General features: G+C 30.0%; 1 protein-coding gene and 1 long non-coding RNA gene across 2 annotated transcripts; one reads left to right on the top strand and one right to left on the bottom strand.

Moving 5' to 3' along the window:
- The first annotated feature begins 8,908 nt into the window (after nucleotides 1-8,908).
- Nucleotides 8,909-9,548, top strand: LOC131170504 (uncharacterized). Its single transcript, XR_009141240.1, has 2 exons — nucleotides 8,909-9,135; nucleotides 9,238-9,548. It is a non-coding gene; the product is annotated as an uncharacterized LOC131170504 (long non-coding RNA).
- A 7,306-nt stretch (nucleotides 9,549-16,854) lies between these two features.
- Nucleotides 16,855-18,718, bottom strand: LOC110639651 (cyclin-D3-1). The gene is made up of 4 exons (XM_058133756.1): nucleotides 18,018-18,718; nucleotides 17,696-17,897; nucleotides 17,465-17,595; nucleotides 16,855-17,356 (listed from the first exon to the last, which is right to left on the bottom strand). Exons 1-4 carry the CDS (start codon nucleotides 18,582-18,584, stop codon nucleotides 17,096-17,098), a joined length of 1,161 nt encoding a protein of 386 aa, XP_057989739.1. The 5' UTR covers nucleotides 18,585-18,718; the 3' UTR covers nucleotides 16,855-17,095.
- Nucleotides 18,719-23,342: the final 4,624 nt, after the last annotated feature.

Here is a 23,342-nt window from a genome sequence, read left to right as displayed (position 1 = left end):
TTTTAATTAGAACTCAATTCACCCCCCTCTCTTGGGTTGCTAAAAGGGATAACATAACTGTTAAAGCTAGAGTATTCGATAAAAATAGCTATTGGATTAACTGTTAAATGTCTTGTTGACCCTAGTGAAAATGCTCCCTCAACCTCTAAAAATTAAGAGGGATAGCTTTTCACAAACTACTCTCTCAACCTCTAAATACTAGTATAAACACTATACCACCGAACAGTATAAATAAGAGAGATAATGTTTTAATCATAGTCAAAACGCTAAACGTTATCCTTGCCGAACAAGGCCTATATATTGACTTCTTCATATTATTAATTTTTAATATAAATGCATTTATTTGTCTTTAATAATATAATATTTATTTACTACTACAATTTAAATAAAGTTTATTTAAATTATTAAAATAATAAATATTATTTAATATAAATAAATATAATTAAAAAATAAATAAATTATAACTAGCGGGCCTCGTGTTTCGACCCCACTTTCCTTTTATACGAAAACTATCACCTCTCAAATCCTTGAAAAAACAAGGTGGAACATTGCTTTTTTATTTTTGTTTACAAATTATTATTCTCTTAGTTTATAATTTAGAATTTAAATTTTTAATTCACCATATAAATACTTTACTATAATAAAAAATTAATAATATATTGTATTATATAATCAAATTTTAATATAATTATTATAGTACTTATATGTTTTTAAATATAAATTTAATTAAAAATAATAATTAAAAAATATATATACAAATATATATATATATATATAATTAATAAATTTAAATCATCAAAATATTTGTAGTTTAATAGTAAAAGGGAATTTTTTTAGTGACAAATTAAAAAAAAAAAAACTTAAAACTTCTTATATAAATAAAGTTAATTTTAATGAATTAGAAACAAATAATATAACTTTTAGAGACTAATGAGTTTTGCCTCAAAAATTAATTATTAGAAATAAATAATATAAAATTTAAAGACTAATAAGTTTTACCTCAAAAAATTAATTATTAGAAACAAATAATTATACATTTAGAGACTAATAAATTTTTGTCTTAATTATTAAAAATAAATAATATAATATTTAGAGACTAATAAGTTTTTATTCAAAGAATGAGCCATTAGAAATAAATAATATAATATTTAGAATTAATAAAATTTTGTCTCATACAATAATTATTAGTAATAAATGTTTTATTTATTTATTTTTATTTAGTAACAAAACCTTTTCAATTTACTAATTTGATGGGTTGGAAAATTAAAAATTTTAGAGATTTTAAAATATTTAAAAACCTTACCTCCTTAGAAAAAAAAAAAAAAAAAAAAAACCTTTCTTTCAAATGGACAAGACTATTTTAAAAAACCATCCCTTACATTTAAAAATTTTCCTTATAAACAAACTGTTAAAAATAAAATTTATTTGGTATAATTATTATATATATAATGAATATACTTTGGACGTTATTACGATGAAATTCATGTAATATTATATTTTATATTTTCTTTAATATTTTCTTTAAGGATAAGTAAAATATGAAAATATTGTTAGGAATGGAAAGTACTGGGTAATAAAATGTTACAGGGCTGTCTGATATTATTAGTGAAATTATTGCTAAAATTTTTTTTTTAATATATTAATTAAATAATATAATAATTTAAAATTAAATTTTATAAATTTTAATTATAATAATATTAAAATAATAAAATATTTTTTTTAAATAATTTTTTAATAATATTTAAATAATATTTTTATTTAAAAAATTTATTTTAATTCTCTAAATTCAACGTCAAGCAGATACTCAATCATTTTAATGATAAAAAGCAGTGGATTATATTTGCTGGTGTGAGACTCAGAAGAAAAAGGCTCGGCATTGCGTTTGAAAAGTATGACTGTCTCGCCACCTATACTTAGGCACCGGCTACAATCGCGGTAGGCGGCGGGGCCGGGCCGGGCCAAAATTACAAATTGAATGGAAAATGGTACTTGGGTCCCACTGAAATTAGAAGTGATAGCTGATAAGCATCGGTGATTGGCAGGATTTGGTTAAGATGATGACCAGATGCGAGCCGCTGAATTTGCACACTAATCTCATTCATGGTAATGAAGAAAAGATGCAAGAAGTAATACGCGTGGGAAAGGGAAACAAGAAAATGATGGGGCGGACGTGGCACGTCAGCTACGCAATACTATTACTTTGGGGAAGGTCTATGCAGTAGCCAAGTATCCGTCGGTTCATTTTAATTTGGTAAAATATTTAATTTAATCTTTATAATTATTAAAAAAATTTAATTTAAAAATTTAAATTTAAATTTAATTTAATTTAATTTAAAAATTTAAATTTAAATTTAATTTAATTTAAAAATTAAAATTTATGAATTAAATTTTTTGATTTAGTAATATAAATTAAAAATTAAAAAGTTTAATTTCTTCATTCTAGGATTAAATTTATTGATTTCTTTATTAATTTTTAAAATTAAGAAGTTTAATTTCTTAATTTTTTTTATTTTTTTATTAAATTGAATTTAAATTAAAATTTTTAAGTTAAATTAGATAAAAAAATTAAAAATAGACTAAATTAAACTTATCCAATAAGTACATAGTATAATTGAGTTTCGATTCGTTTTCATTTAATTTAAAAATTTTAAAATTAAAATTTTTAGTAGATTAAATCAAATTAAATTGAATAAACTAAAATTTTTAACAAATTAAACTGAATTAAATTAAATTGGCATTTTGTTCCCATTTGATTCTGTTTGATTTAAATTTTAGCTTGGCTTTTTTTTTTTAATTTTAGACTTGTTTTAAACTTAATTTCAATTATATATATTTTTAATTTTTAACTCTAGCTTGACATTTTAACAACTATTAAATAAAAAAAATAAACTATTCAATTCAGTTTAATTTTTTAAAATAAATTGAATTAACTAAATTAAATTTTTTTCAAGTAAATTGAAGTATGAAAAAATAAACATAATTTTCAAATTAAATCAATTTAATTGATTTTTTTCTATTTATTAAAAAAAAAACAAAGCACTAAGTGCCAAATTGATTCATGAAAAGACATAAACGTAAAGAAGACTAAAAGCAATGACCCTTCAACAGGGACAAAACTAATATTGAATTATATAGAAATAAAAGTTCGTGGAAATTAAGGGAAAGAAAGAGGGAAATAAAGGTAGAGCGGTGGAGATATTGTGGAGTATTATGCAGACCGCATTTCCAAAACAGCTTTTTAAATAATCCAATCTCGTGGTCGGAGACTGCCAAGTAATGTTAGAAAAAGTTATGGTGGCCGTCATTCACATCTCCCCGCAAGCTGGGTGGAATCTGTCGAGATTCTCTCTCTCTCTCTCTTTCTCTCTTTCTTTAATGAGCAACACTTTTGTCTTGTGCTCCCAAAGATTCCCATCACGTGCTACTGTCACTTGTCACTAGTCGCGAGGTATCTCCCACTTTTCCCGGTTGTCGTTGATTCCTCGATTAGAGTATCAAACAAAACGCAAAAGGAAAAGACGTTTTATGTGAAATTAAAGAGACAACTAATGACTCAACATGCACTCAAGGGCCGCTTTCTACAAATCGCCCCCTCCTCTGTGCTGGGATGAATACGACAAATTAAAATTATTCAAAATTCAAACTCATTAGCCATGTTCCATGAATCCATCTACTAAGCAAATTTGAATTTCAATTCTCCTCCAAATTCAATTACAGTACAATTTGACTCCAATCAAATGATGACTGGGTAATTGGGCTCGTGACAAATGCGTCTGTACACCAAATAAAACGACATAGTATTGGTATATGGTTAGAAACAGATATTACAACGAATAAAAAATTTATAAAATTTATTCTATTTGAATTTAAATTTGATTAATATTTTTAAAATTTAAATTCGTCTTAAATTTGATTAAAATTTATTCTCAATTATTTGAATCCGTCTCAAACCTAATTATTATCCAATTACTCAAATCTATTTAATTTTATATATTTTAATTAATAATTTATATAAAAAATTATTTTTATTAATAATTTATATTTTAAAATTTTAATAATTCTATAAAATATTTTAATTTTATTTTATATAAAATAAAAAATATAAAAATTTATAAATATTATTATAAAAAATAAATATTTTATATTTAATTAAATATTTATATAAATGAGTTCGGATAACGGATATCCAATATATAAAATTCGAATCTGATCCAAACTCGTCATGGGTATTAAATTTTAAATCCGATTATATACTATTTAAACCTATCTTTTTAGAATTTGATCAGATTAGATATTCATAAAAATTCAATCCATTGCCATTACTAGATAGAATGACCCATTGCCTTTCGGTTCAAGAGCTAACACATCAATCTATTATTTGGGTTTGTTTTTTAATATGAAATAAAGATTTCATTAGGTGGGCTATGATGAAGCCCAAGCCAATACAATAAACACAATAAAATCCAAAATTCAACAGCAAAACAAAAGGACCTGAGTCGTTTAATGATCCATCAGACTTCTTCAAAAGCCTCCGCAAGAAGAGCCTCGGCTAGAGTCTCGCCGCAGCACACAACCAGCAGAGCTGTGAGGAAGCAGCCCAAAAACACAATACACCACGACCACCGTATTCGCAACATGGCTGAACATGAGTCAATCCACTATAATATTTGGTTTAATTGATGTTTATACTAAGTATCATATCATATTGCACGTAACTTTGGAGTTATTATTTTTAAAAATATTTTAATGATCATTTTTGGAAGAATTGGAAATTATTAGTCGTAAGTTAGAAATTGTACTTGTAATTAATCATTTTCGACCGCAAGAATATTTTTTTATTTTAATTATATTATAAAATTTTAATTTTTTAAAAATAATTTTTTAGTATATATATAATTTTTATAAAAAAATAATTGATTTTTGAGATATATAATATGATTTGTACAGTTTTATAATGTTTGAGTTTGTAAACTTAACAAAATTTTAAAACTCTTTAAAAAAAATTGTACTAAAAGGAGTTCTAGATTTTAATAGTTAAAATTTAAAAGTATTTAGATAAAAATTAATATTTAATATGATAAAGTAACTTTTATATATTATTTTTTTGTAATATACGTTGCATATTATTGTTCTTATTATATATACTTGTGATTTAATTTTTTATATATAGTTTTTTGTTAATTTTTATATGAGATATAATATTATCATATTATTATAAATATTATATTTAATTATTTAAATTAAAATTTTAATTTTAATTTTATTTTAATGAATGGTATAGATAAAAATTTATTAATATAAATTTATTATATTTTTATTAGATTACATTTTTATGAAAGTTATGTAGTACATATAATAATAACATAATTATAAATTTAAATGTAATATAATAATAAGTTTTAAAAATATAAATGGGATAAGATGTTTAAAAAATTAAAATAAATTAATAAAAAATGGAATTTAGCTCAATGAATTAAATTTGTTCAAATCTTATTATTTTATTTTATTTTTTTTTAAATTAATTTGTCTATATTATATTTTTATAATTTAAAATAATATTAATTTATATAATAAAATTGCATAACTAGATTGATATGAAAGAAATATATTTATAAAATTAGAATGTAATATAATTTTTAAAATATATTTTGTACTTTAATTCATTATGATTATAAAATTTTCATTTTTATTATATTAATAACTTGAAATTTTATATTATCATATTATGTAATGTAAATAATTTTAAATTAAACACTAAAAGAAATTAAAAAAATAACTATAAACATTGCCCACTAATTTATTTTAGTTGATAATTACTAATTATTTACGGACTAAATATAGGAGTTATGAGAATTAAAATTTAAATTAATATCAATTAATTACTGACTAATATATTACTGACTAAACAATTTAATAGGTAAAAGTGGCGCCAAAAACTAGTGGTAAATGTAGCAACCAATGACAAAATATACTGATTAAATATTTTGTTGGTAAATACCTACTATAATAAATGTAGGTAAAAGTAAACTAAAAATAAAAATAAAATTGTAAAATGTAAAAAAATATACCGACTTCTATTATTAGGTAAAATTAAACAAAAAATAAAAAATGTAATTTAAAATTGACAAATTATCAATTATTTTAATTTTAATAGGTAAAATTTAAAAAAAAAAGAAAAATAAAATTTTAAAATGCTAAATAAATGTACCGATGACTTTTACCGACTATATTGCTTTTAGACGGTAAAATTCAATAAAAAAATTAAAACTGAAATTTTAAAATGTCAAAATATCGACTACTTTCATTTCATGAGGTAAAAGTAAGTAAAAAAAATTTAAAAAAAATTAAAATACTAAACAAATATACCGACTATTATATTTGGTTGGTAAATTATCGACTATATTAATTTTAGTAGGTAAAAGTAAATTAAAAAAGAAAAAATGAAATTTTTAATGTTAAATTGCCGATTATTTGGAGTTCAGCAAATAAAATTACACAAAAAAAATGAAATTTTAAAATGCTCAATAAATATACCAACTACTTTTTATGGTTAGTAATTATCAACTATACTGTATTTAGCATATATTAAATAAAAATAATAAATGACATTTTAAAATACCAAATAACCGGCTATTTTGGTTTTAATAGATAAAATTAAAAAAAAAATAAAAAAATGAAATTTTAAAATGCTAACAAATATACCATCTATTTATTTTTTATGATTAATAAATATCAACTATATTGAATTTAGTATGTAAAATTAAATGAAAAAATAATTTATTTTAAATAATATTAATAAAATTAAATAAAATTCTCATTTAAAAAAAAATAATTTTTTTTTTTACAAAAGTAGAATTCTCTCCCTTCTTATTTTCCCCTTAGCGCCATTTGCGGTCCTTTTTCTCTCAAATCCAAAATCACAACACCGCTCTCCCTTATCTCTGCCCTCTCAAATGAGCAGGCTAGAAAACCCATTAGACAAAATAGTATTTTTTGGAAGCCCTAGTTTGGTAAAAGCTACTAGTTCGTAATTGTTATTTCTAAAATTAGATTCTCACAAGATCTCACTTGGGTATTCACCATATATTATTTCTAAAATTAGATTCTCATTTCATTTAAGAAATTTTTTTCTACTAGTTCGTAATCCATAATTATAGTTGTTTTTGAGCAATAATTGTTGATTAATGGTTCAAAATTATATATAGAAAGCTGTTTCTCAAAAATTGGTTCTATACATTTTATTTTCCTTTGGGGAAAATGTGATTCTGCTTGATGTTAATGCTTGGATTGTTATGATGGGTACAATTGATCGTCATGCTATCACTACCACTGGATATTGATATGACTGTGCCATTACATTCTAATGGAAAATGAATATGTACCTCACAACTGATTCAATTTTGTAATTAGAGTCTCTTTGGTTAGGTTAATTAAAAATTTGTTTAGAAGCTAGCTGTAGCTGTTGAATTCCATCATTTTTTTGCGTCTACTTTTACACAAGGCTTTATTGAAGAAAATCTCTTGTGTTTGACATATAAATGAGCATCCATTAGGTAGTGGGTCAATATGTTGTTCAATATTGCAACTTCATGGAGATGAGCAGCTTGTACAATGTATGGAAGTTCTTATCAACTATGGTTTAAAACTTGGCAAACTAGGAATTTGGCAAATATATGAAAGTTCTTTCTAGTGATTTTGGGGATTTAATCTATTTGATATGGTTTTACATATTCAAATGACTAGTCAATCTTCACCGATGCGGGCATATAACCAGGCTATCAATGATCTAAACAGGGAACCTGACCATTTGAAGAATGCATTTGAGGTATGACATCCTCCTTTCCTAAACATTCTTTTAATTGCCATTGTAAAAGTTAGGTGTTTTGGATATTATATTACATTATTAAACTCGATCATCATATTTTATAATTGGGCATCATTCTCTGATTTAATTTGCCATCTAGCATGATTATAAGCTTCAACCATATGGATTCACAATGGCATCTAAGTGCCATAATATGGATTCATAACATCAGATAATGACGTCTAAGTTTAATGAAAAGTGTTGGAATGAATAATTATCGGGGCAACTGCTGCTGTTGTGAAACTAGCTGGGTTTCTTGCTTTTTGGGTCTTGTGCTTATTATGGGTCCCATGGCATTTAGAGCACACTCATCATTTACCTACCAATTTCCTTGTTGGTACATTGAAATAATTGTTAAGCGCCTAGTGAGAATTGAACTTGAACTCTTGATGGTGATCTCCATTTTTTTTCCATGGGGATTCTTGAGCAATTATTTCTTTATATGGACTTCTGCTCTAAGGATATTCTTTGAACAATGATATTTTCAGGCATATGCTGTGTGTGTCTCTAGGAGCCTTGACTGTGAAAGAACTTAAGAACTTGGAGATACGAATAGAGAAAAGAATCAGTAGAATTCGGTCCAAAAAGGTACTTAACTCATGAACTATTGATATGGTACATGTTTGATGAAGAAAAAATGAATTCTTTCTTTGTTGCTCTCTCTTGTACAGCCAGTAACACTAATTTTCCTCTTTTTTCCCTCTATAAAATATGTTCCAAAATGAGCTTTCGTTCACAGAGATCGAGTATATGCAGAAAAGTGTATACTCCTTCTGTTCTCATATTCCCCACACGTTCTTTTGTTGAATATTTATGATCAAGATAATTTGTTTTAATTGGGATGGCTATTGAGGATATGGAGTTTCCCAACAAAATTGCTCTTTATCAACCAAAATTGCACAAGAAAACTATTTAATATGCAATTTATATATACATACTTTGCCTTTGATTCTTCAAATAAAAATAATCCCATATGCAGGAAATTGATTTGTACAACAATAACCAGATTCTCCGAGCCAAGGTTGATCTCTCTCTCTCTCTCTCTCTCTCTCTCTCTCTCCTTTATCATCATTTGCTTTTACGGGGAAAGTGGTTGTGGGTTCCTGCAAATGCTGAGAACGAAAGGAAGTAGCAAAACATGAATTTGATGCCAGGAGGCAACTATGAGATCATGCAATCCCGGCCATTCGATAAGAGGAACTATTTTCAAGTGAATGCATTACAACCCACCAATCATTGCCACGTCAAGACAAGATGTCCCTTCCATTAGTGTAAGAATTAATCATCCTTGTATATTATCACCAATCAATATTTACTTCATTCGCTCTTGCAAATGTAATGATATATAATATATCACCTATGTTTTTGTGCAGTTAATATGCTTCCAGGACATCTTTAATCCTATTTTTCTGTGGAGAGAGTATCAGGTATATATTTCAGCTGCTGAAAGCTGCAATTCTGCCCAAATTTTCTAGCAGAAATCAACTTTGTCGCCTGAGCAATGAGCAATTCATTTATGGTGTCTATCATTTGTGTTGTGTCATATTTCAATTAGCTGGGAAGTGAAGTTAAAGGATGAGAAAATGATAGCTTAATAATTCATTATTTATATATATACGCAAGTGGACTAGAGTGGCAGACAACTTTGAATGTGAAATGAATTAATGAAGTAAATAATTGAAAATGTGATGTATATGTATATATAATTTGTGAAGTTCTTTCTCCGCAACAGCCGAAATAAAAAAATTAATATATTCTTAATTAGATTATTTAAAATAAAAATTAATATAAAAAATTATTCAGTTGGTAATTTATTTTCATTAATAAATAAAAATATCTACTAAATAAAATAATAAATATTGTTTTTTATTATTTTGTTTTTAAATTATATTATTTAAAATAAAATTAATATAAAAAATTATCTATTATTTATTTAGCTAGTAATTACTAACTTACGTAGAATAGTAAAAAATTACTGATTAAATTTTAGTCGGTAATTATCATCTAAATAAATAGTATTTATTTTACTGACTAAAAGAGGATAGTAGGTAAATTTTACCTACAATCTAATTAGTGTACTAAATGCATTTAGTTGGTATTTAGTCAATAAATGAAATTACCAACTAAAATCCTCCTAAAATAGTCGGTAATTTTAGTAGCTAAATTTTTAATTTCTTATAATGTATATATAGAATTATAATAGGATTTTTAGTATAAATATAATTACTATTAAAATAATATTAAAATTTTAATTTATATTAATTGTAGTAATATTAGAAATTAAATTTATTTATAGATTTAGAGACGACTTAAAAATTATTAGCTATGAATTTATACTGAATATCAAATTATTAGCGATGAATAACTTGTCGATAAAAATTATTAGAAGTAAATTTGTTTAAAATTGCTTCTTGCTACTGAAAGTATTAGCGACGGATAAATCGTCGCTAATTTATTAGCAATGATTTTATATGTAAGTTTATCTTCACTCAAAGTATTAACAACGGATACACTATTGCTAAAAGTACTTAGTGAAGATTTTCGCCACTAAATCTATAAAAATAAAATTATTATTTATTAAAAATTATTCCTATTAATAAATTAAAAAATGTTCCAATTATATATAATTCTTCTTAAACAAAACTATTGTTCTAAAGTCCATGGCTACAATTTCTACCCTGTGAGTAGCATCGATTGACCCCAACTTATTTAGCACCATCTTCCCTAACGCTACTACGGTATTTGAGACTATGCCATGAAGGTACATAAATGACAACAATTGCTAGTAAAAAAATAACCGAGATAAAATTGAAGGATTGGTGGCTATGCACATCTTGCAGAGATCCACTATCCTTCATTACCATAGTTCAACGACACAAGTTCAAGATAGTGGATATAAAGAAAGGAAAATGTTAGGCACTCTTTCCACTTAGACTTACCAATACACTTACTGGGCCAACCTCCACTTAATCATATTATTAAATGTCTTATGGTCTAATATTAATTCTCTTATTCATGCAATTTTATGACAAAATGTCTGCACACAAGACACTTGAACACATGATCAACCATAATCACATGCATACAGGTTCTAAACCTTAGCATGCCATGTTGCTAAACTATTTTAATGTTTACTCTTAGTTACTTTGTTTCCATAGCTAACATGTTTCTAAGTTCAATTTGCATGCAAAGTCCAATTTCAAACAATTTTTAAGTACTTTTGATCTCATGGCAAAATAGAGTTTCAAAGATGTTAGAAGTTTAACTTAATCATGTTTCTACTTGAGAGATATCTATTCAAGTTAAAATCTTACTCTAATCATGGTTGGATCTAAAATAGAGTTCAAGATACAATAGAATTCTAACATAGTCACATTAAAGGGGGAACTCAAAGCATACTAGAATTCTAACCTAGGCATATTTCAACCTAAAATATAATTCATGTTACCATTCTAACATGGACATGTTACTACCTAAACAAAATTCAAAATACATTAGAACTCTAACCTAGACATATTTCTACTTGAAATATAATTTAAAGAATGTTAAAACTCAAAATAAATGCAAATCCTAACATTCATCTAACATACAAAGAGAGGGGAAGGAAATAGAGATTACAATGACCTTTAACTCCTACAACTAAAAGAAATGAAAGAAGAAAAAAATTTGCATTCCCATTAAACTAACAAGAATCTAATTCCAAATTTAAGAAAAAAAAAATCTTGTTCCTATTACAATTCCATTTTTTAAGCCTACTACTCCTTTCTATTGCTTCATCTCCCTCCTTTGAACTCACAAATTGAGGGGCTTCCTTGATGTCATTGATCTTCATGCTAAGCTCTTCATTACTCTATTTTGGTCTACTTTGAATGCGAAGATTGGAACCATAACAAAAAGTAGCATAATGCACCTATATTTACACCATGCTTGCATAAAACATCAAAATGGAACACACAACTTATAAACGATGAAATAATAAATATCTAATAAATAAAACATCCTTTTGACCCTAAAATGGAAGATATGGACTGATATAGACAGAAACTTTGATTTGGACAAATTTGATCCTCTCCTTAAAGTTTAGAGACAAATTTGACTTTTTCCATTGTTATGTTATAAATGGTTCATACACGCCTGTAAGTTGAAAGAAAGCCTTGGTTATGCAAAATTGGACAAAACATTAGTCTGTTTGGTACCCAGAGATGGGCTTTATTCTCATGAACTATTGTGGTTGGAATTTGAAAATCTAAAATGGGTTAACAATTTTAGTCTAAATTTACAAGCCCATTCCTAGCATAACAATAAGTGGAAAGGTAGATCGGCTTCTGGGTTTGGTGAGGACTTGTTAGTCCAATCATTTAATCCATCTGGTGGCTTTTGGTGGATCTATGGAAGCTCTTATAAAGATTTATCTCGCCCCACGTATACTGCTTGAAATCTAACCAGACGAGTCATACAAATCTCTGAAAATTTGATAGGGTTGATATGTAATTATGTATAGACAAGATGGTTACTTGCTGCCAATCTTAAATTCTCAAATGGCCTCAAGTCTCCCTGCTTGGGAACACCAAAATTCTAGTCTAGCAATGTCCCTTTCTTACTGCCCGTTAAAAGGGACGCTTAAGGCCTAAGACTAGAAATCATTTGCACTGCTTGCAAAGTTGCTATTGTTAGCTACAAACGTCCCTACCCCCATTAAAATCCAGTATATGTACTGTGTGCATGGTACAAGACGAGGCCTTTCTACCCCACATCTGGGTCACTCTTTGCTCCCATTCCAGTTGTTTCTGCAATTAACTTCCCTTCTTTGGCTTTTCTCTTGATGTTTTCCTAGTTTGATTTTTTTGTCATTAATTCAATCTCTCTGTATTATCAGCCTTTCTCTTTATTCCATTCTTTTGTGTGTGTATGGGTATGAAAGATTCAGATTTATAAAAATATAATGCCATGACATTCTAACACACATTCACACAAAGTATGGCATTGAATCCAAAGCTTCACCTATTGCATTATTTGCTTGGATTTGGTCTTTGCACAAAATTAATATTGATCCTAGAACTTAGATTGGAACCCTTTTTTTACCTCCCTTCTCATTTTATTAAAGTTAGACCCATAACTTTAGGACCATAGTTGGTTGAGATGAACTGATGTCTTCAATTGGACCACGTGAAGATGGGTTTTGGCTAGAAATAATAGAGCTTGTCTCACCTCCATAGCAGGAATGAAAAGGAAAGTTTGCAAACTTAAATGCAAAGAAATCCTTACATTGCAGAGGCTCAATACTATGTTTGGCATTACGCGAGATATTGACGCCCAGCCCAACTCAACCCATTAGATACTCATCCTGTGGTGCGAAAACATCATCACCTACCTTTGTGTCAAAATTATATAATAATAATAACAATAATAGATATATTTCAAATATTTTTTGTCAGGATTAGATTTAGATAAAAGGGTCTTGCACTGCACACTTCATAGTTATATCTTTCATGCCTGGAATGTGTGTTTCCTATCAAGCAGATAGATAGATCGAAATCCAAGTATCCCATCTTTCCCCAATTCTGTTTTCCATCAAATTATATGCTTTTGGGTCCACTCCATAAATGATAGCTTTTGTTTTTGTTCTTCTTTTTGTAATAACTCTTGCATCCTACTAGGGCTCTCCCTTCACCCCTCGTTGTTTATTGTGATTAGGGTTTTAAGTGGCTGGTTTCAACTAAAACGAGGTCCCAAAATCTAATCATGTGTTAATTAACTACATTTCATATCATAAGTCTGAATTATTATCCTTTTTTATAAAGGTAATTAATGTGGGCTTATTTATATCATATCATAATTCTGTTGGAAATTATTGAAAATGCAGCAGTTGCTGCCTGCATAATGTCTTTCGCCAATGACTTAATGGGCCGTCAACTTTAATTAAGGATGCTATTTTATCTATAGACTATACAAATTAACATTACAATATGATGTCGATAAAATTTCCCCATGACTTAATGGGCTGACAACTTTGATTAAATCACTGATGAATTTTGTCCCATTTCAGATTTTTAGGTGCATTTGGCAAGGTATCCTCCATTCTCGTTTACAATCAATGAAAGATTAATTCTCTTTAAATGCTAGTCATGTAAAGTGAGACCCTCCTTACACCGTTAACTTTATAAATCAAACATTTAAGCCCTATTCAATAATATTAGCTATTCTAATAACTGTTAGTTATTTTATTAGTTATCATTTATTTTAGTAGTTATTAGCTGTTAGATATTAACTGTTAGTGATTAATTATTTATATAGTGATTTAAAATAAAAATGCTTCATAAAGTGGTATCATTTTCTTGAATGGTCAAAACGTTTCCTTAATTTTTAAAGCTTTTTCTCTAAACATTAATATAAATACTGTACCATCAAATAATATAAATAAGAGATCTAATATTTTGATTAAACTCAAAATATTATATGCTACTTTAAAAACTATTGCCGAACATAGTCTTAATCGATTTATGGGATATACTACACGTTTACTACTACATCAGGCCCGCTTGAATAATTTTAACATAAAAAAAAAAAACCCAAACAAAACCTATGCATTTGGAAAAATTGAATATAGTCCAAAATTGAACCACCCCTTTTTAATCTTTATTGAGATGCAGGATGCAGCTGGTTACAACTTGACTTCACATGCATACCCATCAATTCAATTTGGGAAAATAATGACCAAACTTAAGGCCTTACGAGTAGAAGCAAATATCTACATAGTATACACTCCAATAGCAGCCTAGTTAATTAAGGTAGACGGATAATTCAACAAAAAAAAAAAAAAAAAAAAAAGAGAAATTTTTAAGTTATCAAACACATGCCTCGTCACGTGAGTGAATTTCCATGTGATGGTATGATTGGTATAGCTAGAATGACCCAAAAAATATGAGTCTTTGTTTAATGTTGAGAGTGCTCTGCTCACAGCTGAGTTAGTAGGTCCAAAGGGTAGAGCTTTGAGGAGTTTAAAGATGGTAGACTAGTGTAGTGTAGTGCCTACAAAAAGAAGAGAAGATATTCACTGGAAACCATCTAATCACTCATGATCATCATCAATCCAGATCTTATCATTGTCTTTTTCTTTTTTTCTCCCTCTCTTTTTGAGTTGAAATACTCTACAGCCATACTTCTAAGCAAAGAACAAAGACATTACCACTAAATCCAAAAGATTTTGTCTCCCAATTTCAACATTCCCTTACCTTTCATCTTTTTTTTTTCCTTAGATGAGGTTTTATTAGTGGAATTAATTCTATCTAAATCCCCTTTTTAATCTTTTCCTATACCTTCTTTATGTGCCTAATGCCACTGAATTCACTCTTTAAAGATTTTTTATTGACCTAAGGTACAAACATGTAAAACTCATATATTTAATAGGTAGGTCCCATCATATCCATTATACATCTTATGATGGACTTGATCAAGGTAAAAATTTAGATATGAAAGATTCATATATTTAATAAGTAAATTTCATAATATACCTTATATTTTGAGTTCATAATAAATCGAATTTAGGTATAAACCTAATTTATTATATGGATTCAAAATATAATATACATGGTAACATCTACTTATCAAATATATAGATATTATATATTTATGTTTTAAATATATAATAAATCGAGATTAGACAAGAATTTCACGCATATATTTTTTATTAATTAAGAAACTATTTAATTTGCCATTTACCAAATCAACACCTATCCATGATGTGGTCAATATGAGCGGAAATAAGCTTTTTTATATATGTACATATATTAAAAAAAAAAGGGGGATTGGCTCCGACATTCACGGTGCATATAAAAAAGTTTTAGATTGAATAATTGAGTGACTCAGTAGGTTAATGCAATTTAGAAACAAATCTAGGAGGCTCAGTTATTTAAGATTATTGAAGAATAAAGCCAGCTCATGATTCCCTTTAGTTTAAAGGGGTAGAAAGCACTTGCCCCCCTTTTTTACTTTGCTTAAAAATTCCATACTCTTCTGCTCATTGTAAATCAATTCCTAATCACCCATTATCTATCAATTCTCCTACTTCTACATGCCATATTCTATGGAAAGGAGGAAGGAGACGGTGCTGGAACGTTAAGTTATGAACATTTAAGTGGCCAAAGTGGATGTCCCTATCAAGGGGCCGCTCTTTCTCTCTCTCTCTCTCTCTCTATTTATATATATATATATATATATATATATATATATATATATATATATATATATATATATATATATCTACCTGTGTGTTCAAACTTCAGGTTTGAACTTGGAGACCCTAGAATAATCTTCCATTAGTGTCACTCTCTTCTTGTTTCATGCCGCTATCACACTAGGAAAAAGCCATGGTCGAGCGTGTCAGGAAGGGAACTACTAGTAGCTATGTATATTATTAATTAAACAAAATTACAAGCAATAGGTGGCAGAGTATATAGAAATGCTTGTACAAGATGCAAAACGAGAGAAGCATACTTCGGAGAAAGTGATATATGGATATATTTAAGTATAGAAAGTATCGAAATGGACGGTGTAGCAGAAGAAAGGTAGGTTTCTACTCTAGTCTTTTTCATTAGGGTAACGTTTCAAACATTAGAGAGGCCAAGAAAAAAGAGCTCTCCCAACTAACTAGGTCAAAAACCAAAATAAATTTAATAATGAACACCCGATACTTTCAATGGCCGACAACTCGTTCCTTTCTTCACATGTTGATTTTTCATTTTCCCTCTCTTATGGCCTTGTTCTGGCCGATGGATCTCTCCGTCAATAACCCATTATTATTATTATTATTATTATTTTTTGATGAATCAGACGTGAATGCATAGACCAGACAACACTTCTATAGATATGTACACCTGTAGGTCTATATGAAAATGTGAAATATTTTAACGAATAAGGTCATATATGATCTTTTTTTTGTATAGAATATATATGATACAAAAATATTTTATGTTCATATGAGAGAAGGAACCTAAAGAAGTTTTGTTTTTATCGTCTTTACTTCCGGATAAAATGCCAACTATCTCTGCTTCAAGTTGATCCCATTACTCGAAAGAGTGGTTCAGATTCTAGGAATTGAAGATGGAAGTGGAGTGAAGCAGAGATGGCAGGCAATTTAACTTGCCACATGATGCAAAAGAACATAAAAATTATTAACCATACAAAGGTAGTCCATTAAAGGTAAAAAAAAAAAAAGGGAAATCTGACTAGGAATCAGCGAGGAATGCTCAGAAAATCTGTAGTTTCATGGTTTGAACTCTGCAGTGCCCTGCTCTTCTTGGACAGAGGCTCTGGTGAAGAAGACAATGGTGATGCCACTGCCCATGAATCATTTGAGCTATCTGAGCTAAACGACACATCCATTACGCCGTTTGGACTGCCTGGAATGGAAATAAACTTTCGTTTGTTTGAGTGGCTGCCAGGGTCTCTCGATGCCATTTCTATTATGAGCTGGCTGCAATCATCCACCTTGTCCTGTTCGGAAGTTGTCCAAATTCAAGATTCAGTATAAAATGAGATTTTCTTGTTCAAAATTGATAGATAATGTGGAATTCAATCCATTGAATGGGAAAGGGAACTCACCTTGTCGATTCCTAGAATACCCAATAGCTGGCTTTCGTATTCAGCTCCAAGAAAGGGTTCTACACCATTAATTACATGCAGCATTGCCGCAGTAGCAATCACAGAAGGTAGATAATGCATAGACCTAGAATCTGCATGCATTAAGGAAACATTATGGTAAAAAATCAAAAAACCAATACACTAAGAAGCTTAATTATTGAGCAAGAGATGGAAAAGATGCTGATATCTTGCCTGAGATTATAGACACAACTATTCTCTCACATCTCCAGAGAAATTCCGAGCAAAGATAGCCCTTTAACCCAAGCCTCCTCGCAACGAAATCAACAAATGATAATGAAGTTATAGGATTCATTCTCCACTGAAGAGTAGAGAGCACCAGAATCTCCATTCTCTGGATGGTTTTGGCCTCAAACACATACCTAATGTCCTCCACCTAGACAAATCGAGGAATCCCACATTTATGGACAAATCAGATGAGCATAATTAACCCCAAACATCTTACAAGGAGCCAATGATTAAGGACGATATTTAAAGAAAATACATATTTATGTACCTGAAGGTCCAATAAGAGAGGCACCTGGGTCTCCTCTACCTTGGCAGCAAGGGAGAGACAAGCCACGGCGGCAAGTTGGGTCATCCATAGCTTCTTTGTTTGAAGGTGGAAGCTAAACAGGAATCTATCAAGATAGTTGACGGCCAAAACTGCAGTTAGAGCAGTGAAAGAGTAGTGCGCATTGACCTTGAGCATCCAGTTTACAGCCTCACGGCGAGCCTCAGCCAGATATGGGTTGGTTTCTAGTTGATCATATAATTGATTTTGCTCTTGTTTGGCAAACAAAGAGGAAAGCTCCTCGTCTTCCCAGTACAAGTCTTGTTCTAACAGGACTGCAGAACAGTCTTGTTTCTTATTATCATTACAGCAATAGCTGTCCCCTTGTTCTTCTTCTTGATGAAAATAGCCCTCTCTAACTTCTTCCTCCCAATTCTCCTCAGAGCAGTAGAGAGCATCATTGAGAAATGCAGGTGCTGGTTGATATTGAGGTTCTTGCAGTGCAGTTGAGTGAGGATAATGTTTAGCCATCTTCTTCAAGAATAAGATGAGGTTCAGATCTTGGTTCATTACAGGCCAGGAAAGAAGATAAATAATAAATGGAGACCTAAAGACTCAGCCTGAGCCATCTCTCTCCCTCTCTGTCGCTCTCTCTGTCTCTCTCTCTCTCTCAGTGAAAGGAAGAAAGAGCAGGAAGAGGGCAAGGACCAGCATACAAAGGGATGTGATATGATTTTATTTGTGGGTTTGGAGGAGGTGGGCCAATTGTTTTTTTTTTTATTAGCCCCAGTGGTGAATCAAGGGCCGTGCAGCTCGATTACTCGGCACGTGACATCTGTACTAGGACCCGGCAAGTGAATTTCAACGGTGGATCTACGTTTGGCTTCTCATTCCATTACCTTGAACCGTTAAGATTGAGCAAATTAAAAAAGGAAAATTGAAAAACAAAAGGGCATGTGATTTCGCGCATTTTCAATTAAGAGATTGAATAAAAGTCAAAGTTTCAAGTAACTCCATGAAGTACACCAAAAAAAATACAATTAAATTTTTAAAGAAAGTTTAAATACAATTGAACTCTCCAAATTCTTTAAATTAACAAATATAGACCAAAAGCACTAAAAATAGGTAAATTGCACCAAATTGATCACGTGATCCAAATGAATATTAACAACTGTAAAAAGAACTTCTACTATTGCTAAAAGATATCAGAATAGAAACTCTTCTTCTATTAAGAAAATATTACAACGTTCACTCATCAAATAATTTACTAGCATTTTGACTTGCACATAAAACCTTCTCCATTCCGTCAAAATACACCATAAAAGATTGGGTTAATATCCAAAAAAATCTTAAACATGGGGTTTTTAATAATTCCACTTAACTTTTTTATAACAAAAAATGCTAAGAACTTTTAACTTCTTTACAATTACACCCTACTGTCAATTAGTCCATTAAATCTAACAATTTTTCCCACATCAACATGTTTAACCCTTAAATTAAAACTTAAAAAAACCTAATTATAGAGAAAATAAAAAATTTATAAAAACGACATTTCCTCCCCACCTTCAAGTGTTCCCTTATCTAGACCAAAGCCCATCCAAAATGACACTAGTCCAATCTCCTCCTTCCACATTCTCAGCCCCGAACATGGGTTGGTCGCACTTGATTGAAATTCAGTGAAGGTAAAAAGGGGATGGCTTCTAGAGTGGTTGCAAAAAGAAAGGAGACAAAGGGTGACCAAATCTATGATACAATGCAAAATGGGTCTTGATTAGAGCAATAAGGGCCAATGATTTGATTATGTTAGTGCTTAATTTATCTGTGGGAGGCAACTGATGGATATTGAAGCAAAAGAATGAAATGGGCCTTTCTCTAAACATGATGATAATATGTGGGTGGAGAGTGGGAGGAGCTAAGGCTACACTTGTATGGGTTCTGTGTGGAAAGCAGTAGGAAAATTATATGGCATTGAGTTTCTACCTAAGAGTGAAGGGATGTTGCTCAAAGGGGAGTTGTGATATGTCGTTGTGTTTGCTTAAAGTGGTGGTGAGAGAATAGTTTAAACAGAGCTTTGTGTTTTATCTTTGGTGGGTGTAGCACCCAACATTTTTTGACGTTGAAATTTTTGTCATTGATGGAATATTGTGACGAAATTCAAAGATTCCATAGGGGAGTGGTGGTGGAAAGGTATGTATATGTTTGTATGTATGTAGGGTTGTGTATAGGTGTATAAAGTGATGTGGCAAGTCCAAGTTCAGGTGTAGGAGCAAGTGAGAAACTTAAGTTTCACTTTTGTATAGAACAGATTTCAATAGTCGAAAACATGACTTCTAGGAGTCGAAAGTCTCTCGATAATGAGGGTATAAAAAGGACTAACAACTTATATTTCTGTTGAAAAGAAGCTTGAACTCTTACTTCATTTTCTTACTGGACTATTGTTACATGCAAATGGTTTTCTAAGGAGAATTTCTTAGCCATTTTATGTTTTGAAGCTTGATTCTCCTTTTGGGAAGCCTAGTGAGAGTGGATTGAAGCTAAGATCACCAACTCATCTTCTTTTCAAGCTCAAGGGAAAGAGGTAAACTCTCCCTTCCTTTGATCTTTTAAAATGGTTCAAGTATGTTTAAAAAGGGTTAGATATTTAGTTTGTGATGCATATATGTTTAGGGGAGTTTTAGAGCTTGACAAGGTTAAGAATGATGTTTTGCATGTTTAGTTTTTGATGCATGTATGCTTAAGGGTATGTTTTTCCTGTTAGGTTTTGGCGTTTTGATGCTAAATAAGGTGTTATTCTTGATTTTTATCAAGTTTAAGTGCTTATAGGCCTTAAATGGTTAGTTTCCTTAGTTAAACCTAAGGATTTCTTATTAATGTGATATTTGAAGTTTAATAAAACCTTGAATTCATGCTCATGTTGGTTTCATGTGTAACTTGAGCTTGAATTCAAGTTGTTTTAGGCCTTAATTATGTTTTGGGATGTTTGGATCATGTTTTGGGAGCTTGGAATGAGTTTTGGTGTTGTGGGAAGTGAGATTTTATAGGTTTTGACGTAGAAATTCCATAAATTCCTAGGTTCAACTACCAAAAACTACTAGTTTAGTAGCCAAAGTATATAGTTTCTCGAGAAAATCTAAAAAATTTCTAGGTTCAGCAGCCAAAGTCCAAGACACCGGCAGCCAAAGTCCAAGACTTCAGCAGCCGCAGTAGCTACAACCTGAAAGGGTAGCCGATGTTTAAAGTTTTGGCAACCAAAGTCCAAGACTTTAGCAGTCGAACTTGGTTCTGCCAGCTTTATTTCTCTTTTAGTTTTAAGACTCCAAAACATGATTTAATTATCCAAAAATACCTATAATTGTCAATTTATTGTATGTATAGAGTTTTAGAGCTCTGAATAACTCTCTTGATGTTTATAGGATCAAGCTTGAGGAACACGAAAAGTTAAGGATCCAATGATAGCTACCGTTCATGTTGGATGGTTGATAGGCTACAAAAGGTGAGTAACACTAACCTTAGTTAAACTCATGATCATCCACATGCATCATTTCATTGTTTATTAAGGCGTATGTATTTAGCACATGAATATTTTACATTTTTGTATAATTGTTGTTGATGTTTGATGGACCTTGGATGACCCATTGGCCTCCCCTATGTTATGTTTATAATGTGATCATGCATGATCTGTGGTGGTAAGACCATGTGAGGCCTAATATACCCCTGGCACACTACTTTTAAGCGAAAGTCCTAAAGAGCTTCTGTATGAGTCGAGCGCATTGAATATGTTACTTATTGAAGCGAAAGTCCTGATAAGCCTCTATATGAGTAGGGCAAATTGGCTCTGGGAGACCATTGGTGACAAGCCCATCTTATGTGAAATATTTATGATGTAAAAATTCATTTGGATGATACATTGCATATGTGTGAAGGAAAAACAAAAATATAATTTATGAATGTTTGGTGAATTTACTCACTGAGCTTTTAGAAGCTTAACCCTTTCCCCTAACCCTAGATGCAGGGATAGATGAGTCCCCTTAGAGAGTGAGTAGCAGAAGTGGATGTAGAGCTTCTGATGATTGTTTACTATTTAACTGGATATGTAAATTTTAATGAATAGTTACTGTGCCATAATTCAGAACAATTGCTTAATGTATTGCTTAACTCTGAGAGATGTATGTATGGTGTAATTACACTTTAGTATTCATGTATGAGATTTAAAGATTCAAATTCTAAACCAAGTTTGTGTTATGAATGTTTATGTATGGATGAAAAAACTAAAGTGTAATGGTTTGGTGTTGCTTGGTTTGTAGGTTTTAAGGAATATGTTTATATATAACAGGTTTATAGGCTTGCTATGGTTCTAATAGCCTTAAGCTGACCCAATCTCTAGCACTGGTGATAGCCCTATTTGGGTTGTTATGGTGGTAATGTTGGTCAACGATGGGGACTATGATGGTGCTATGCAATGAAGAAGATGAATCTCTGTTCTTGTGGAAGTCACCTCGTTTTGCTGATATGAATTTTTCATCTTCTATTTTTAATAGAGAAAAGAGTAGTAAATGTGATTAGAGGTGATAATTGTTGATTAAGGAGGCTTACATGGCATTGATCGTTAACTTTAATAGCTCTATTGAATAGTAGGGAGTAATCGTTCAAATGCCAACAGTTAGGGTATTTTTATTAAAAAAAAGTTTGGGGGTAGAATTGTTAAAATCCCCAAAGTTTAATATTTTTTTGGACATTAATCCTAAAAGATTAAATGAAACGAAAAAGATTAAAGCAACTATCCCAGTCTTCTGCGTTCCCCTTCTAAATACATACTCTTAATTTTCATATCCCTCACAAATATGATACATCTTCTTCCTTTTTATTGATCTCAGAGATGCATCCTTATTTCTTAATTGCTTGGAAAATTTAAACAAATTTGCACACACAACCATTACAAGGTGCATTAATAAAATAATTTTCTTAGAACTTCATACATTACAAAATAGAGTCTTCTATAAATAGCTTGTTGCCCACTTTCATCCACTTTCTTTGTAGGTCAGGAAGATGCAAATCACGAAGACCTTCCCATCACACATGTAACACCCCTATATGCATAGTCTTGTGCAAATCACTGTTCCGGTGACCTGTGTCGGTCCGGACAATTAAGATGATTAGAACCATGTTTAATTCATCTAGAAAAGCCCTAAACAAGAATTAATAGTGATTACCAGAAGGTCAAACACAGATCAGAAAAATAGAACATAAAAGGTTAAATGAGCCGGGGGTCACAGTGATGGGTGACCGCACCGAGAAGTGACTGTGAGATCAATAAAAAACCTAATTTCG

Source organism: Hevea brasiliensis, chromosome 2 (genome assembly GCF_030052815.1).
Source record: "Hevea brasiliensis isolate MT/VB/25A 57/8 chromosome 2, ASM3005281v1, whole genome shotgun sequence".
NCBI classification, from domain to species: domain Eukaryota; kingdom Viridiplantae; phylum Streptophyta; class Magnoliopsida; order Malpighiales; family Euphorbiaceae; genus Hevea; species Hevea brasiliensis.
This window is presented reverse-complemented; position numbering and strand designations above follow the sequence as displayed.

What these genes read in the sequence shown, in the direction of transcription:
- LOC110639651 (XM_058133756.1), bottom strand. Translation starts at nt 18,584, where the DNA reads ATGAACCAAGATCTGAACCTCATCTTATTCTTGAAGAAGATGGCTAAA. An exon ending in CTCTCTTATTGGACCTTCAG is followed by an intron (nt 17,898 to 18,017) that starts GTACATAAATAT and finishes CGATTTGTCTAG; the next exon opens with GTGGAGGACATTAGGTATGT. An exon ending in GTATTCTAGGAATCGACAAG is followed by an intron (nt 17,357 to 17,464) that starts GTGAGTTCCCTT and finishes ACTTCCGAACAG; the next exon opens with GACAAGGTGGATGATTGCAG.